Here is a 20117-nt window from a genome sequence, read left to right on the forward strand (position 1 = left end):
CTGTAATAATACGGCCAAAATGCCTCTAACATTTCGAGTTTTATTTGTGAATTATCCAGGTTCGAATCTGATTTTTTCTTCCTAGAAAAGCATTTACCTCTTTCAAACATGGATGTATAAGCGCAAGTCAGAAATATTTTTCCGTCGTTGATAGTGTACTAACATAATAACTGAACGGTAATTGTACTTAAGGATAATTCCCTTAGTTCAAATGTTGCACGTAGAATGACATAAATCATATCGTCATGTTAGAGGAACCAAGTAATAAAGTTCTGCTCATATTATTCGATTTAGGCGAAAGGGTGTTCCATACAATGCCAACAGTTCTAAAGTTTTTTAATGGTACCGCTTAACCACAATTAGGGGTTCCCATAGCAATGAATAGGGGCTAAAATCCCTTTAAACGACTCCTAAATCTCTTAGTTCTTGTCGACAAAGTTTAGTCACAGGCATCTTTGCATGGAGTTTCTCAGTTTTATTTGACCGAGTTAAAAACCACATGAGCTAAAAGTAGAAAATCAATTAGACAAAACCGCTTGATGGACATTTGCCAAACTTGGTTAAAAGCATCATTGTTTAGACCTCATTCAAGTGCGTTCAATGGTTCTGTTTGACTGACTCTTTGTTACATGAATGGATGTTTTCATATTAAACAAAATTTCGTGATATAGCGTGTCAAGACAAGGTAGAAAGGTAGGCAAGGTAGAAAGGTCAAGGCCAAGGTTAGAAGGCGACTTACGGCCTTCAAGAATTTGTTTAATTATATTTTAAGATATTACAGTATTCCATGAAAATCGTATTTATATAGAATCACACACTTTGTGTTTTGTATTTGTAATTGACATACATTATATGAAACATAACTGTATGACACTAGTGCTTTATTTTGTCATTTTATAAGCGGATACAAAGAGAAGTCCAGATGTTCATTTTATCAGTTGGAAATGCATGTAATGAAAAAAACTTTGCATATTTTATCAGGTGTCAAAGTATCCACAGATTTATCCAATAATATTGGGTACTTGATTATTTCTCTTGTAGTAGCAATAGTAAATATATGAGCCTGTAAAACCACAAGGGCTGTCATTGCAGAAGTTCATTCCAGGGTGTACAGCTCCGATTGCTGCCGATGTTCTGGTCTTGGAATCTTCATCATCCCAAAGGATGTATTCTTCACTAGTTGTCATTCCGCGTACAGCCTGGCATCCATTTTTGTACTGAAACAAGTAGAAAGGTTTCTCCGTTGGTAAAACGACTTCGTGCAATGCTTCGCCATCAGACCTATAACAAAATATGAGTATATGACTTTCAAAATTGCTGGATTTCGTGTTCTAAGCGATGATAAGCAGTCATGCCAATTTCATATCTCTTTCACTTGCACGGCGATATATTTGTACCAATACTAACAAATAGTCCTTTCGATTTCCCTATTACGTGTATGGTAGACTGTTTTTGAGCGGCGCATTTCTGTGAAATAAAACCGCGATAAATAAGCATTATTTTCCGATAGATCTTACATATATATTTTCAGCTTCATAAGTAGTATCTTTATACGGTGATTTGTTAAGGGCATGCATTTATTTCTTTTAAGATTAAAACTTCTCGAGCGCACGACATCTTCTCTCGAGTGCTCGACATTTTATCTAGTACGCACGACATCTTATCTCGAGCACGCGATATCTTATCTCGAGCGCTCGACATTTTATCCCGTGTGCACGACATCTTATATCGACCGCACGACATTTTATCTGGTTGGTAGTAATCTTGAATTGTCGTATACGGAGACGGTTCGATAATTCAAGATTACTACCACCCAGATGGAACGAGCATCTTAGTAAAGACTATTGATAAATCGATCAGGATAGTGCGAAGATCTGATATTCGAAAAGACCGCTTTGATGCAAACGTGTCATCTCAATCTACTCCTAGGAGGGACGAGAGCCAGATATGGACATTCAGGAGAACATCGAGGTGGCAGACAAAAACGGCGTTATTCTGGTGGACCAGAGTATGATACCTACCAAAATAGGCAAAGTTGGAATTCGAATAGACAACGGAAGTGGTGTACAAACTGTAGAATGACAAACCGTAATACTGATGACTGCGGACGGCGCTGGGAAGGAAACAGAAGTTGGCAAGACGCGGCGTTTGCGCAAACAGGAAGACACAATACTGGATATCATAGACGTTCTCCTGATTCATTCAGAAGATATCTCTAGGAATCAGACGACAAGCACTCTCATCACAAAAATACTAACTTTTTCGAAAAACTAAATATCTTATGCACAAACTGTAACTCTATGAAATATAAGTGTTACTTTATTAGTTAAGGTATTAGGACACTAATAGTAATGTTTACAAAATGGCATTTGCTTGGTATATTCTGAAAGGTAACTGTGTTTTGCACTATTCTGCAAATTTTAAACAACATTTACCATGCCGTTTTTTATAAATTTTGAGTAACTTATGGTATCTCCTCAAGCTCAAGTAGAGACAAATTTCAAAGTGATAGCCACTATCCAAAACGTTTGCAGAGAACTCATTTTACCATTAATTTCAATAGAAGAAACATCAAACTATTGGTAAACAATTATAAAACACAAAATAAAAATGTCAATGTCATTTTTTCTATGGTACCTCAAGTAAACGGATTTAATGAGACAGAATTCATACTTCAACATTGAAAAAAATATGGTTGAATGATGTGTTTCTGTTTTGGATTTTTCTTACTCCATTTAAAAATAACCTTAGGGAAGATGTAAAACCTACCTAAATTTCTTCCACAATATATAATCTAAGAGTGAAAGCAAAATAGAAAACTTTCACCGCATGTAACTCAATATTTTTAAAGATGTGTAACTCTACCCCTTTTGTTTAAGTAGTAAATTCACTTTGAACACCAATAAATCGCTTATAATATTCATCTTTTTCCATTTTTGTACAAAAAATCAATAAAAAGTCTTGAAAGAAGTAAAAACTTACTAGTAAAAAGGGTAAATAAGGAAAAAAAAATTTGGTCCCAGTAGGGCTTGAACCTACGCACCCCTAAGAACTGCAGTAAAAGTAGGTTTATCATATGAATTGAATACTCTTCAAAAAGGAGGTTCTCTATTAGTGATCTAATACCTTAACATCATAAAGACCATTGTTCATTTGATAAAAATGCCAGTAGATGTGAAATTGGCTCGAACGTAAACAATAGCACTTTTCAGTTAAACCTGTGCAAATATTGCAGCAGTATACAAACTTTTACAATTTATTTGCTTTGATAGAATACACTGCATTTACATGTATTACTTTAAAAAGTGATTGTCTGCGTGCGAGTAATTCGGACAGCTTAAGAATTAATATCAGCCTGGACGACCTATCGCGACTCCCATAATTTATCGACAGGTATGTATTGGATGCCTCACGAAATGCAATTAATATTCAGCAAAAAAGTAAAAGTAAAGGTTTGCGCATTTTTAACTTAAATATTCAACATATTCTTAATAAGCGCGATGAATTAAAATTTCATTTAATGCAGTCTTTACATATTGATATTATTGGATTAATATGCGAAACGTTTTTAACAAAAGATGTACACGATAATGAATTAGTAATCCCAGGCTATAATTTTGAGAGAAAAGATCGTGTTTGTAAACGAGGTGGAGGTTTAATTGTATATATATATGAAATAAAGCGCTATGATTTAGAATTAGACGCGTTAGAATCAGTTTGGATTCAAATCAGTTTAACCAGAAATAAACCTTTCCTTGTTAACTTTGTATGTGGACCCCCTGATTCTAAGCAGTCATGGATAGATTTATATGACAGTCAGTTTAGTAAATTAGAGTATCAACATTATGAAATACATGTTCTGGGTGATTTCAATATAAATTATTTCCCAACTGCAAAAATGATAAATTCAAAAACAAACGCTGGGAGATATTCCTTGCAAAATATGGTCTTTCACAATTATTTGAAACACCTACAAGAATACATAAAACGGGTACTTCTATTATAGATCACATTTATACCACAAGAAGCGATCTCATATCTCATATCGTTGTATATGACTACGCTATAACCGATCATTTACCTGTCTCTTTTACAAGATCTACAAAAAAGAAGATAATGAAAAATAATATAAATAGTCATGAAACAATAGTTTACAGGTGTTTCAAAAACTTTAATATAGAACTTTTTAGAACTGACTTAGCAAATTCACATCTTAATGTTATCGAAAATGTACCTAACCCAAATCTGGCGCTAGATATGTTTTATGATATCGTCAACAGTGTTCTAGCTAAACATACAAAGATTAAACAGAAAAGAATTAAATAGGTTAGTCAACCATCTTGGTTTACAGACGAGATTCGACAAGCAATTTATCTGCAAGACTACTATTATAAGCACCAAGACTTTGAAAATTTTAAGAAAAACTAGAAATAAGCTATCTTCTATGATACGGAAAAGTAAGAAATCTTTTTATAACAACGCTGTAAAAGATAATAAATCCCCGGAACATCTGTGAAAAAATCTAAAGAATATTACCAATAATGACAAGGAAAACCAACAACTTAATATTCCTAATAAACTCATAATTGGCGATAATGTCGTAACTGGTGAGTTGGAAATATTAAATGCCCTCAACTACCATTTCGTAAATGTATCCCATATAATTAAGAAATACCTTTAGTTGATACAAATTTCACAACTTAAAAAAATATGTTGATGCGAAATTACGCCATATACAGTTTAATATTGAATACATAACTCCATTAGATGTAAAAAATATCATTAACAAACTTGACTTATCGAAATCGACTGGTCTTGACGGTATCGAATCAATATTGTTGAGGTATTGTGGAAATCATATTACTTCTGCAATTGCATCTATCATTAATAATAATATATACAGTGGTACTTTTCCTGATAAATTAAAAGAAGCAAGGTATACTCCTAAATTTAAATCAGGTAACAAACAAGACCCAGGAAACTATAGACTATGTAGACCTATTTCCATACTTAATACAATATCTAAAATATTTGAACGTCACATTGCTACACAGTTACAGGACTATTTTTAAACGAACAGATATAATACACAAAAATCAATCAGAGGATTCAGACCTGACCACTCCTGTCAGACTGCTTTAACATACCTAGTAGAAACGTGGCTAAATGACATTGACAATGTGAAGTATGTAGGGGCTATCTTTCTTGACTTAAGGAAAGCTTTTGATATGGTGGATCATGAAATACTGATTTATAAACTGAAACTTTACCATTTTACAGACAGAACATCGGATATATATAAATCTTATTTAGCGAATCGAACGCAGACTCTAGAAGTGAAGAAGCTGCATTCCAAAAGAATGACAGTACAATTCGGTGTCCCGCAAGGATCCATACTAGGACCCCTTCTTTTTCTGATATATATCAATGACATGGCGTTAATTTCAAATACTACCAATATTGATCTATATGCCGATGACTCCACCTTACATAAGTTCGCCAACAGTATTACAAAAATTCAGTCTGAACTTCAGTATAGCCTCAGTAGTGTCCATAATTGGTGTAAAATAAATAACATGTCACTTCATCTTTCAAAAACAAAATGTATGGTATTAAGCACTAGCGTCAAAATAAAACATACTAAAAAAACTCGAGTTAAATTTAGATGGTTCGGTCATTGAAAACGTGAAGTGTCAGAAAGTTCTAGGTGTATATATCGACGAAACTCTGTCTTGGCAATCCCATGTTAGTACCGTGGCCAATAAACTAAACTCAAAAATTGCTCTACTTAGGAGCATTGCATTTTTCTTAACAGAAGAGATGAAACTGGTGAGAAGTCTGAAATATATAAATATTCTGGCTGCCCCTCCGATCAGCGGTCACCTCGCTTTAGCGGCCAAATTGTCTGTTTCCCCTGGCTGACTGCTTAAGAGGGGTTAGACTGTATACTAATAACCATTTCACAGGTTTGTAGGGTAGTGAGTAAAATACATAAACTGATAAAAAGGCAGCAAAAATAAGCAATTATGTGCAATGCTCTCTCAAATGATGTGACAAACTTGTACTTGTGAGAAGTTTGAATAACACCTGAATAGGCGGGACCCTAATTATCTACTTGTCCGTATGTTTTTACTGATGACCTATATACACACAAAGGGACCTATCATAAATTAGATGTCGTGCGCATGAGATAAGATGTCATGCGCACGAGATAGTTCAATTTTATTAAAAATAAATGCGTGTCATAAACATACGACCAAAACACAGCATCTGAACACATTTTAAGAAAATATTGAGAATTTCTTTTTCTAAACACGCATCAGATAAATACATTATTGTCTCAGATTTATTCAAAATTCTGAAGGTATGCAGCACAAAATGGATAAAATCAGGAAAACAAATAAATGTCAGTGTTTCCGAAATATCGTCAAATTTATTCTCTTAACTTTTCATAACAGTCTGGTGAAAAATGGGATGTAGCACATTTTACCTTAAAAGAAACTGTAGCTAAAATTTGTGGAGGATATACTCATGTAATAGCTCTGTCATAATACGGTAACATTCTTATAAAAAATGTGATATAATGGATTTTGTCGAATTCCGTTCTAAAATTACAGAACATGTTATGCAACAATCACATCACGACAGCCTGTCTCACCTGCAACAGTATTTCATTCGTATATCACTCCCATACGACCCATCAGGAAGATAACCACCGTGAGCGTTTTCGTTGTTTGTGTCTTCGTCGTCCCATTGCACAAAACCCTCTGAGAAACCTAAATGTGACCGTCAAACATTACCATCTTATTAGATTATGAAAATAAATAGAGAATATTAGGTTACTGTCCTTCTTAACTTAAGTTTATCCACCGAGTTGGAGAAAGGTTTATCCACCCGAGGCTTGCCGAGGGGGATAAATCTTTTGGAGACGAGGTGGATAAACTTAAGTTAAGAAAGTCAGTAACCTAATATTCTATTTATCCTGCAATCAATAAAATCTGTGTATAACATATATTTACTTTCAAAATGTTTTTCTATACAAAAGATTCTACACGGTAGATCATATGAGAATGTTCTGACGAACGGATTTTGCTCAAAAGAAAAACAAAACCTTCTACATCAGCACAGGTTACAGTCTTCAAATCATGTTTTAGTTCCTAGAAAAAAAAAGAATACCAAGAGTTACATAAAGTTTGTTGTCTTGTAGAATTTAACACTACGATGGTAAAGGGCATCATGTCCGCAAAATGGGGCAATATATGCCCGAAGTTTTAGACCAAATGAGGTCCATCAACACGACGAGGACGTAGCCATATATCCATTATGATTTTACAAATCAATTAAACACATATAGGAAATATTATTACTCGTCAACTAGGTATCATATAACCAGCCAGTCCGGCGTATCTTTCAGTCAGTGCAATGTGTGCATTTTTTTTAAATATTTGGGTGTTGGGTTGTGTATTGTGGTGGTGGGTGTGGGTTGGAGTGTGGTTTTGTGCGGTGACAGGATACAAAGACACACAAAACTAAAAGTAAAAAAAAAATGATGGGGGTGTTAATGTGGGAGTTAGGGTGGGGATTGCTCCGGACACGAAATATGACAAATTTGACATCTGAGTTCAATTTTACACAAAGGTTTAAAGTTCTCGCGAAAAATAAAAAAAGGATCTTCAACATATCCTCAAATTGAAACAGGAAGTTCAGAACATTTCTCTAATTTCTTTAATTTCCGCAAAAATGAAACAATTCTTTCACGAACCAAATTTCACGAAATCAATCATTTTTCTCGAAAAGAAAGGAAAAGTTTCAGTATCGCATGCAGTACTTGGCATTGACGTGAATTTTCCATCTGATTGTTAGACTGGCTGTCATTGTCCCGAAACTAACGTTGGATTTTATCGATTGATGTTAGTGCATAGCGAGGATATTTGACATTTTTAAAAGGATAAATATTTCTTGCAAAAAAAAGCAAACTTTTGTTAAAATACTGTTGCTGTTTTTTGTTGCCGTTGTTTTTGTTGGAGATTTTTTTTTGTTTTGTTTTAAACGCGAGCCGCTTTGAGGAACTGATGCAACAATAGAAAAAGAAGATGAAAAAGGAATCCTATCAACAATCTAGCGCGGGTAAGTCCAATTACGCGTATCACGCATACTGAGTATATACTTACCAAGTGGGCAATGCTTGTACATGAATATACAATAGTCACCAGCTGGCCAATTGGTTGAAAATTCATCAACTGTGTAAGGTTTTATACAAAACCTCAAAAGATGTCTGCTTACTGTCAGTGTTGCTAAAATGAATATATAGTGGGGCATTCATAAAATAATTACAAAAATAAAAAGCCTGCGTATAGAGATCAAGTATTTAGCAATGGTTTCTTTACCGCCATATGAAGTGGTCGTCCAAACTTGTAATATAAAATCGTGCCTACATTATGGTAGCTAGAATTGACATTTATCAGATTAATGAAGCCATAAACAAAAACTGCATTAACAGGTTCTTATTTCTTCCCTTCAATATGTTAAAATACTTGATATATAGTTTTTAAATGTAATTACGGCAATTATGGACTTACCGTCAAGATGGGTTGCGTTCCAAGAGTTGCTAGGACTCTGCGTTTCCGTATCGTGTCTCAGCCAGCCTTCTACCCACTTTGCTGTAGGTTCCGGACAACCGTCTTTGGGTTTAGGTAGTCCCGCCATTCCGCTAGGCCACACAATAGGCATAGCAAGCTTTGAATCTAAATAGCAAAAAGTGATACCGGTTAAGTATTGGCCTTGATCCTTGCCACATTTGATCAGCTCTATTTACTCGAGTGTAACTATCTACAGGAGGCCCATATACTATAGTATTCCCGTAAAATACTAATCATTTTCAGTATATTTCGAGCATTAAATGTGTTATCTATTTGCCTATTGTGCGTGCATGTGTGCGGACATGAGTGTGAATTTTATTGCAATGACATCAAGGAAATTTATTTTGAAATATATATTCTTCTGTGGTTATTTTCGTCTTTGATTAGATGATTGGGTTAAAATATCGGAATTAAGTTACATAAGAGTATTTTAGAAACTTTTACTGTTTAGCAGTGACATATAATCACAAATTAAACAAGCAAATTCAATTAACTGGTATCCCCCGCCGAAAGGGTCTGTGGCGAGGAACGGCCAAAAAATATATCCAGCAAAAAGTTAAGAATGTTACAAAGAAGCAAATAATTTCATTAGTCAAAATCAAATTAACAGGGGTGGGGAGGGGGAGGGTACAAAACTTTACATGTTGATTATAAATAATGATGGAAAATTAAAAATTAAAAAAAAAATGGGGGTGGGGGTGGGGGAGGGGGGTGGAATGATGCATGATCGGGGTGGTGAGCATGACTGGGTGGTGGAGTGAGGTGAGAGAATGGTACAACTTTGCATGTTGATAAAAAGAAATAAAAAAGAAATGAAAAAAAAATGCAGCGGGGGTGGGGAGGGGTTTGGAGGGTGAGGGGGTGTGACCAAGGCAAGGTGGCGACCAGGTGTGGGTACACAACTTCACATGTTCATAATAAATGTTCATGGAAAAGAATGAAAGAAGTTAAATGAAATTCTTCCAATTGGTTGGTTTGTTATGTACAAATCTGTGGATTTTTAAACAATTAAAGGGCAATAACTGTATGGAAAATTGACCAATGAAAAAAGAAAATGACGGGCATCATCAAAGTATGTTGGTTCATATTTATTTCAAGTTTCATGAAATTCTACACACTTGTTACTGAGAAATGGCTGCAGACGTGCATTTTTCATCAAATGAAGGGCAATAACTCTAAGGGAAATTGACCCATCAAAAAAAAATATTGACGGGCATTGGCTCAAGTTTATTTCAAGTTTGATAAAATTCTACCTGCTAGTTACTGAGAAATGACTGCGGACGGACATTTTTGTGCATTTGTCATTAAATCAAGGGCAATAACTTTAAGGGAAATTGACCAATCGAAAAAAAACTTCGAGGGCATCACCGCAGTATCTTGGTTCATGTCCATTTCCAGTTTGATGAAATTCTACCTGCTAGTTACTGAGAGATGGCTGCGGGCGGACATTTTACATTAAATCAAGGGCAATAACTCTAAGTGAAATTGACCAATCCAAAAAAACACCTTGACGGGCATCATCGCAGTATGTTGGTTCATGTTTATTTCAAGTTTCATGAAATTCTACCAGGTAGTTACTGAGAAATGGCTGCGGACGGACGGACAACGCCATTTCAATACCCCGCTCCCGATTTCATCGGCGGAGGATAATAAAACCTGGTGGTATGTTGGCTCCTTTCTGTGATGCATATTGCTGGAGAGCTTTGATAAGATTCTGTCTCCGTATCGCTATGGTACGAGTAATATTGTTCGGGCACAGCCCAATTGAGTATTGCTCGTCATTCCAAAAATCGTTTGTCAAAGTCATATCTATAGATGTCAGGTTGAGACCTACTGGTTCTGGAGAATCTTTACTTCCGGTTTCCAGTTTGTAGGTGGAGTTTCCGACAATAACTGGGAATGATGGGCGTAGCTTAAACGTCTGGAGATCGACCACCCACGAAGAGTCCCTGTTGTACAATGGTCCGCCAATGGTAACGTCAGCTTCCGACTTCAGTGAGAGAATTATCAAAATATGTTGGTACGAAAGAAAATTAATCGCTGTCCCACCCAACGCACCCGCAAAGTTTTGCTAAGTAAGAAAAACCTGGCCCCATGTTCACAAAACCATTTTAGTCTCAGCTGAGTTTGATAAAGAAATTTTATTGTCATTTATATCTAAATTTCATGTTTAAAATTATATGTTAAGCTAGTGGCTATTTCCAAGTGACTATTCAGAATCGATAGTCAATCTCGATTGAAGATCTACTAAAATTTGCAATTATTAAAATTTCAATCTCAAACTCAGCTGAGACCGAAAAATATTTGTGAACATGGAACCTGAGTTACCTTTTCTGTAATCTAATGTCTAAAGTTAATTATCAATTTGTGTGGATATTAAACTTTGGTTGTGAAAAAGGGTAATGGTCTCAAATTGAGTGTATTGACCGTACTCACAATATTCAATACGGTAACTGATTTTGGACTAGTGGCAGATGCTTATTTGTTAAATAAACAGTTTCATACTACGGTGGCACAGAGGTGACATAGATATTTTTTATATTAATACGTGCGCACGTAATAACTAATACGTGCGCACGTACTAGTACAAAAAACATCATCGCACATACTATAAAAAACATCTTCGTACGTATAAAGTAATACGTGCGCACGTAATAACTAATACGTGCGCACGTACTAGTACAAAAAACATCATCGCACATACTAGTACGTGCACGTACTAGTATAAAAAACATCTTCGTACGTATATAGTAATACGTGCGCACGTTATAACTAATACGTGCGCACGTACTAGTACAAAAAACATCATCGCACATACTAGTATTAGTTAGTACGTGCGCACGTATTACTTTATACGTACGAAGATGTTTATTATAGTATGTGCGATGATGTTTTTATACTAGTAAGTGCGCACGTATTAGTTATTACGTGCGCACGTATTAATATAAAAAAAACATCTATGTCACCTCTGTGCCACCGTAAGTTTCCTATTCACCTTTTTGCGGACGGTTTCTATGTAATCTCGACGTGTTCCAATGGTCATTGTCGTCTGCCGTGAACCAATTTTCATTCCTGTCACCACGTGCTGTTGTTTTTTTAATAAAATGTATTTGAAATTAACGTACAAGTGATGATAAGGCCATTTCCAAGGCACAGCTTTTCTATTTAATTGAAGTATTTCATAATGCACTTTGTATTTACTTTCCAAACATCTGGGAGACTTGGTTATACCAGGTTAAGTATCAGACTCCAAATTGCACCTCTGCGACGTGAGAATGTTGAACTGCATTAAGTTGTTTGTGGCGGTCACTTTAGAAATGTGTTTAGATATTTTAGAACTAAAGCTATGAAAATATATTATTTCAACACATTCAATGACATGATATTACATGAATATTTTTACACACCAACAAGTACGCACCGTTCCCCATCGGTCGAGGAAGTGCATGTAACTGTCTGTATCAAACACTTCCGGCAAGGAGCAGACGTCAGACATAAACTCATCTGTAAGGTGGTAAAAGTTAGCAGAGACAAGATTCAACGTGTAACGTGCCGTGCCGTTAATACATGTGCTCGTGCGATCCTGTAACACGTAGTGTAATGTGTCCGTCTCTTTCTTCACCGAGAGGTAACCTACAGACGTAGAAATATACTTGAATGGATTGTTATTTGTTACATGTAATGCTTTTTCATTGTTTAGACAATTTTGATGTAAAATGGATTGTTTCATTTATGTGACTATATGAATACAGAAACAGAAGCATATGGAACACCGTACCTGTCTTATGTTGGGACACTTCATGTTAACATAATGGCACGCCCGGTAGGCCAGATCATCCTTTGACATGATAAAATAGCTTTTTAACGTATTAAGACACTGTTTTAACAAGTTAACAGCACACTCTGAGAAGATATGTCTTAACATTTAAGAAATGAAGTAATTATTTTCGGTGTTCATGCGAAATGAACGACAGAATAGGATCGGCAAATTCACGAATCGCGCTAACGACAGAATAGGATCGGCAAATTCATGAATCGCTAGCGCGATTTATGAATTTGCCGATCCTATTCTGTCGTTAATTTCGCATGAACACAGAAAAAAATAGATCTAGATCTAGTTTCATTTCTTATATTTACATTATATTTCCTTTCCATTTTCAAACAAGGTAATATTATAAATTGCACACATTTTGTTGCATTTAACATTAAAATCAGCTTCCCGGCCATTCTGTTCACCAGACGGAACAACTGCGACGAAATATAAGGAACGTTCTCTCTAACTATACGTGGACGTCGTCAAAAGAGCGGTCGGTTATCACTAAGCAGCGATGACGTAACTTTCGCGCATTTCCTTTTGCTGTTCATACGAAATGAACGTCAAAAGTTTCAATGGAAAAGAATAGGGCGAATGTAAATATAATGAATTTAACCACACTTTGACATGACAACATATCTTTACATTTATATTCGCAGTATTCTTTTCCATTGAAAATTTTGACGTTCATTTTGTATGAACAGCAAAAGGAAAGACGCCAAAGTCAAAACAACGCTGCTTAGTTATAACGGGCCATTGAGCTGACGACGTCTGCGTATAGTCAGGGAGAACGTTCCTTGGATGACGTCGCAGTTGTTTTAGCGAACAGAATGGCAGTGAAGCTGATATTAATGTTAAATGCAGCAAAATGTGTACAGTATATAATATAACATTGTTTACAAATAGAAAGGGAATAATATGAAATTAGGTGCTACCTAAAAGGCAGAGCTCCCTTGAAAAATCACCAGTGCCCCTTAAAAATTAAAGGAGTGGTGCTGGAATTATCTGGAATTATGGATTCGTTTAGGAAGTTTATGCTCTATTAGATCTATTAAAATTATAAATATTAATGATAATTCATTATTTCTGAATGCATGTTTTAGACTGCATCAAGATTAATTCTTGACATGTGAAAAACTCCAAAGATATTCTATATATTATAATCAAAAGAAAGTTTGATATAGATTTCATACTGGAAACCAGTCACAAATGATAACTTCTTCAAATTGAAAAGCTTGAATCTTGAAAATTTCAAACTTAACAGAATCTCATTAGACCAACAGCCAAAGGAATTCTGTCTCTTTGCGTGTAAATGTTTGGCAATGAGGACTTAATGAAAAAAGTTAATGTTCCAATTCCAAAGTTAACAGAAATTAGAATTAACGTAATCCTGGAAATGACTATTGTAGTTCTTTTAAATGTCAGTATTGTCAAATTTTGGTTCTTTTTGGATGGAAGAATGTGTCCAACTTTTAGTCAAAAATACTGCTATAAGAGATGCCTTGTATTGGAAAATTACAATTATTTACATGACTGTACAAAGCTTGTTTTAACCCAAAGACTAGCAATTTTTAAAAGTTAATGAACGGCAGATCAGAATTTTACCTAGAGAAAAACAGTGTTTGCCGAAATTCTCGAAAACACCTGTTTATTTGCAGAACTTTTAAATTCACTATCTATGGCTTTTTATGGTTAATCTTTTAGCACTAGAGAATAGGGATGGCAGTAAGAACCTTTTTGATATTTATTGATAATTCATTGCCAATAGTTATAGTTTTATTTAGGGTAAATGGGGTATCTGGGACAATGGGGAAACTGGGACACTTTACACTTTTAAGTAAATTGGGGTAAATATTGGTTACGTTCCCTAAATAAGATCATATGTTGAAAAAGAACATTCAGTGTTAAAGCCTATTATGACAAAACTTTTCTGCCGATGGATTGGAAAATATTTTAAGAATCGATTTTCTTAGACATATGTTGAAAGTATTACTAATTAAATAAAAATAAGAAAACATAAAATTACACGCTGTAAATAATTATGCCTATTTTTTTCAGATGGTGCATTAAAATATTCTCGTTATGTTCCTGTCTAGTGAAACGCACAGCGGAAATAGTCGTCTGACTTTCTAGATATATTTGCTTATATGTGGTCGGTATATCAATAAGATCTTAAAGATATTTAAGTATATATATATATATATATATATATATATATATATATATATATATATATATATATATATATATATATATATATATATTATATATATATATATATATATAAGATATATACCGTAACGACTTGATCATAAATGTGACGTCAACTTTGACGCAAGAAGCTGGTTCTCGTATACATGTAATATCGCATTTAACTTGTTTGAAATATTGAAGCGTATTATGTATCATTGCAAATCAAGGACATGGCATTATTTTTTTTTAATTCTATAAAAAGTATAATGATTTTGTTTTATCGACTTTCATTTTGAATAATAAAGTGGCCTGTCATGAACCGTTGCGTTGACGTCAGACAACGACGTTATAAAACAGGTGCTTGTTTGTGAAATATGGCATGTCCAAAATATTTATATTGGTATGTGTTGATACCTTCAGTTATGGGAAGAGTTGCAAAACTGTAGGTATCACATTACTATTTCATACAATGAGATTTGTTTTTGAGAAATTACAACATACTTTATTTTTGAACGTTCCTTTTCAAAAGTGTCCCACTTACCCAAATGCATTGGGGCAAGTGGGACACTGTCGTTAAGAACAAAGTTCTCCATGATTTTATTTTTGAACAAACTGGATGCTGGAAGGAAAAGGGGATATGTTCCAATGGACAGTACATAAATTGTTGTACATAACTGGACATAACCACTATAAATTGTCAACTTTTAATCTTTGTCCACAAATGAAATGAAAATAGGAAAGAAAGTCTAGTAATGACGAAACTTTGATATTTTGTAAGTATACCACTAGTTCACAGGCGTGGTCATAATATATATTAGCTTAACTCTGGTGCAACTACTGAATTTTCTACCCGATACCAAGTTTACATGATCTAAGTCACTGTTTAGTCACATAAGTTTATTTAAAGGGAGATCGTTCCGTGAACCCCTCCCACTCATTCCGCGTAAAATCTGGTGAGTTTAGAATTTTTGATAGTCTAGTAGGCTAATACTGATATTTCTTTCATGTTTAAAGAAACTGTCGGCAAATCTTATATTAATAAGTAGTATTTATACTAGGTGAAGCGCAGGAACCAACTGACAATCAAGCCAACATGGTAGTTCTTTTAGTTAATTACTCATTTAAAAGATGACGTTGTGTCAAATATTCAGGCTAAAGCAAACACCAAATATTGGCCAGACAACACATTTTAGGTACAGTTGCCAATAGTTTCCGAGAGCGTATGCCCATGTGTCCCTCTAGATCTCCTTAACCCTGCCTTCATTCCCCTCACATTTCATGCCCTCCTCCCCGAGTCTTCCTGTATGCAAAAAGCTAGTTAATGTCCTTATTTCTTTGTGAAAAAAGACACACATTTTAATTGTCCCGTTAATATTTGATTAAATCTATGTTTTAAGACTTTTTAAAATTTTGATCAGTTTCAAGTGTAAAAATCACATATATAAGTATATAATGGATTATGTCAAGTTTATGTTTAATTCATACATAGTTATTTACACTTATAACATTTTTTTTATTTTAAACGATTTATATAATAAGCATATATTGAAACAAATAATAACATAATTTAGGCAAAAAATGGACATATTGATTTCTTTATGCATCCTTGTTTTACAAAACAGTCATAAATTGTAATTAATACTGAGCTATATTTTCAGTTTAGAATTCTTTTTTGATCTGTGGACATTAATGGTTTCATTTGTCATAAATGCGACTGTAATATACATATATTCTAATAAAACTAAAATGTCCTTGACCAATGTTTAATTAATTTATAGTTAATCAAAGGTTATCAGGTATTTGTAAAAGTTTATATACGTCATATATTATATAGGTTGCGCATACTGAAATATCAATAAATCAAGTTTATATTTTGTCTTTCTAAAATATTACTCAACAGTGTTTCTTTAAGTGTCACAGTTACCCCATTTTACCCTATATAAACTCTGGTTAGTGATTTTAAAGCTAACGGACGAAATATATGTGAACGGGGAGAAGAGCATTAGTTGCTTTTCACAGTTCAAGGCCTGTATATTTTGATCCTAAAGCTATTTTTTTAAAGTTATGTCTACTGACTACTGCACAGGCACTGCATTGGAACCTGACATCAAAATTATAAACATTTGTTAATTTTTACATGAATGACTTTAGTTATACAATATTTTCAAAACTTATAATCATACAAAAAAAAAGACTGAAATAAAAAAGGAATTAAAAAAATGTCTGGATTAGGTAGGGTTCGAACTCACGATCTCTGGATTTCAACGCGAACTCGCTAACCACTACACCACTGTGGAGTTATGACATCATGTGGACAAACATAAGTATTTATTGTAAAGTTCAGTAATGGCAGCGTGACGGAAGCTGTTTCAAAATGAAATTATTGTATTTTATTTCTTTTTTCTTCGTAGAAAATGTATTTAGCACTAATTTCTTATAATCGAACGATCAATTACATTTTTATTCAATATCCAAAGCAGTAAGCGAGACGCTTTTGTCAACCGTAAACAGTAAGCGTCTACTGACGTCTTTACTGATTAATTACTATGTACATAGATCATATGAAAAAATCCGAACAACACCGATTCCAGAAAGTACCACGAATTTTCAACTCGATAGTATACCCAGGTAGATCTAGATCTCTCTATTCATTTTCTTTTTCACACGTCTAACCGTAATGCGACGCTGTCGGCGCCGCTTTGCGGCGCCGGTAGCTCTGCTGTAATGTAGGCCTAAATATAAAAAAAATGAATTTTCAGAGTTCTTGCGGAATGAACGAATAGCCAAATTAAACACGAATGTCGCTCGCAGATCCTATTCTGTCGTTGATTTAATGAACCCCGAAAAAAGACACTGTCTTGACAAGTTAACACCATACTTGGACATGATAACATGAAATGTTCCGACATAAGACAAATGTGGCGTTCCATAGTAATAAACACTGCCATGTATTGAAAGTCACAAAATCGAAATCAATTATCAATTTGATTTTGATTTTTGTTAGGTGACACAGTTTACGTAATACGATAACAAAGTGGCGGAAGACCCATGGTGCCCATCCAAACATTATTCCGGCCCCTGCGAGCTGTTGCGTAAAACAAAGAATTAATCAATACGCAGCTCTTTTAGTAAATCCACCAGTTAGGATGGTTTCGCCACATAAAAGAATTCGGCTGCAAGCGCTGGGCGCGGCTCGAACAAGTCTACACACGTTAGCATTAAAGAAAACCATTCTTAAATAGTAAACTTTACCTGTACTCAGTGTAAAGGCCGAAGCTTGTAAGTCTGGAAATAAAGTCCCTGAAACAATTTAAGCATATTTTATGATTTCTTTAACTATCCCATAGTGCTTCAATATATCATCAAAATCATGGAAGGCCTTAGTTGCCTGTACCTTGTCGTATCGCATTGTCGTAATTTCGTAAAATGAAGGCGTTTCATGATTACTTTTTTACACATTGGAATTCTGGACGGCTTTATAAATGAACAGTCTAGGTGGGGTATTCTCCAATCATAAAAATACATGTATCTCAAATTCCTCACCAAATTACAAAATTCAGAACGATGTGACATCAAGGCATTCTTTAATTTGATTTCTGTCAGATAATTAGAATAGTAATCTGACATTTATATCTTCTTAAAATAGCAGTAGCAATACTGAATCTATGCAACGGAAGACTGCGAAACTGTGATAATTATGTAATATAGATGAATCGAAATTATTCATTGATCTTTTAGCAACAGATAAAATAGGTTCCTATGAATCTTGGTTTTTAACATTAAATTCTATTGTATACAACTGTTTCATAATATTCCATATGTAACTTACCGGCGAAAGAGACTCTGTGTCCGAGATGGTCCTGGTACGTCTTTGGGCTGTAAATAAGTCTATCAGTTGCAGACGACTGGCAGGAATCGTGACGTACATATACTAGCTGGTTTGGAACAGATCCTGGTTCGGACTCTACACCGGGAATGGAAAGACATAGATCGCTACTACGGGGTTATTACAACAGTACTTTGATCTGCGATGTTGTATTCGGCTCGCGAGGCTTTTGCCAGGCCCGGATCCCACAAGGCGCTTGTGCCTACTGTAATCCGGCCTGGCAATATCCAGGAGAGCTAAATGCATATTTGCGGATCAAGGTACTGTTTACTTGCCCTTTTATTATATACATTTACATTACCTATTAGGTCAGTCAAAATTGATAATAATTTTTCATAGATACGTTTGAAACGGTATAGACTTTTGACGTATGGAACGGTGGGACGCCATCATTACATTATTATTAATTGAATATTTTAGTATCCGTTTGGAAGTGAATACAAAATGTTTGATAGCCGTCTTCAAATAATTCTATATGCCCTTGTATGTTCATTGTCAGAGTGTTTTACCCTTTAACCATACAGAAAGGCAGTGAATTTTAAACAAATACTGTTTCTCAAAAAAAAATATGTGACACGATTCATTTAAGCATTGGGTAGTGTATCTTTCGGATTTTGGCCTATAGTGGGTACCCCTAATTGTTTAAGAGTTGATGATAGGTAAGGCATAATGTTCCCTTTAGTGACCTATAGTTTGTTTATAGTCGTAAGTTCAGAGAACTGTTTTGTTTTCTCCGGTTGACCTTTCCACAAATGTATAGGTTTTGATAGTTTCTAAATGTAAAAATTAACAGCTCTATTCTATTTTTGTATTGGATAGAATTGTTTATTATTAATTGATATCATCAATCCCTTTGGATTTTATACTTACTTATATAAACTAAATTACAAAACTTTTGACGATTTAGCCCATAAAAGTTCATATTGAGCGTTATACATGTACGTCACCTCAGGTGCATCATGTGAACTGAGACATTGATGCGGTTTACGACTACAACACCGTGTCTAAATGGTCAAGAAAATTTAATTCTAGACCCCTAGAAGAATAGCCTACCTAATTTTAATATTCGTCTGGTGACCAGGAGTCCTGGGTCTTCTCCACCATTTCGCCAGTCTGTACCGTCGGGATTCCCGCGTAAAATATTATAACCAACGCCGACGGAATTCAAAACTGCCGGTATGGTGTTTTGTCCATTCTGTAATCCATAAACACATGATAACAGGCAAAATGCAAACACTAACATCGCAGACGAGTTAATTCTGTCTTTAAGAAAAGTGTTTTGAATTCCGGCTACGAGATCGTAAAATAAGTACAGAATGCAGATATAAATTGTTATCTTATCTCAGTCCTACACAGTTCATGTACGTGACACTGTGTTGATTTCTTTAAATGTAATTGTCTTTCAGACATCAAGCTGAAAAGCTAAAGGAAAAACGTTGTATTTTTCTTCTAAAAGCATTCACCTTATAACAATGTTTTTTTCCTTTATGATTCGTCTGTTATTGTCCTCAAACACGCTGAAAAACTTTTGAACTATGTAAAGCGCCTTTGAACGTGAAACTGATCATGAAAAGGGCGCTATAAT

The 20117-nt window shown here is 34.7% G+C and overlaps 1 protein-coding gene across 2 annotated transcripts; it reads right to left on the bottom strand.

Moving 5' to 3' along the window:
• Nucleotides 1-815: 815 nt before the first annotated feature.
• On the bottom strand, nt 816-19836 carry LOC123545505 (uncharacterized). Of its 2 annotated transcripts, XM_053550262.1 has the most exons (10): nt 19586-19836; nt 18476-18610; nt 17899-17946; nt 12061-12272; nt 11635-11724; nt 10296-10629; nt 8580-8744; nt 8172-8294; nt 6659-6776; nt 816-1281 (listed from the first exon to the last, which is right to left on the bottom strand). In XM_053550262.1, the coding sequence occupies exons 1-10, from the start codon at nt 19773-19775 to the stop codon at nt 1002-1004; spliced, it is 1695 nt and encodes a 564-aa protein (XP_053406237.1). In that variant the 5' UTR covers nt 19776-19836; the 3' UTR covers nt 816-1001. The 2 variants fall into 2 exon arrangements, with proteins under 2 accessions (XP_053406237.1, XP_053406245.1); XM_053550270.1 differs by lacking the exon at nt 11635-11724.
• Between the last annotated feature and the right edge of the window lie 281 nt (nt 19837-20117).

This window comes from Mercenaria mercenaria, chromosome 1 (genome assembly GCF_021730395.1).
Source record: "Mercenaria mercenaria strain notata chromosome 1, MADL_Memer_1, whole genome shotgun sequence".
Taxonomy (NCBI): domain Eukaryota; kingdom Metazoa; phylum Mollusca; class Bivalvia; order Venerida; family Veneridae; genus Mercenaria; species Mercenaria mercenaria.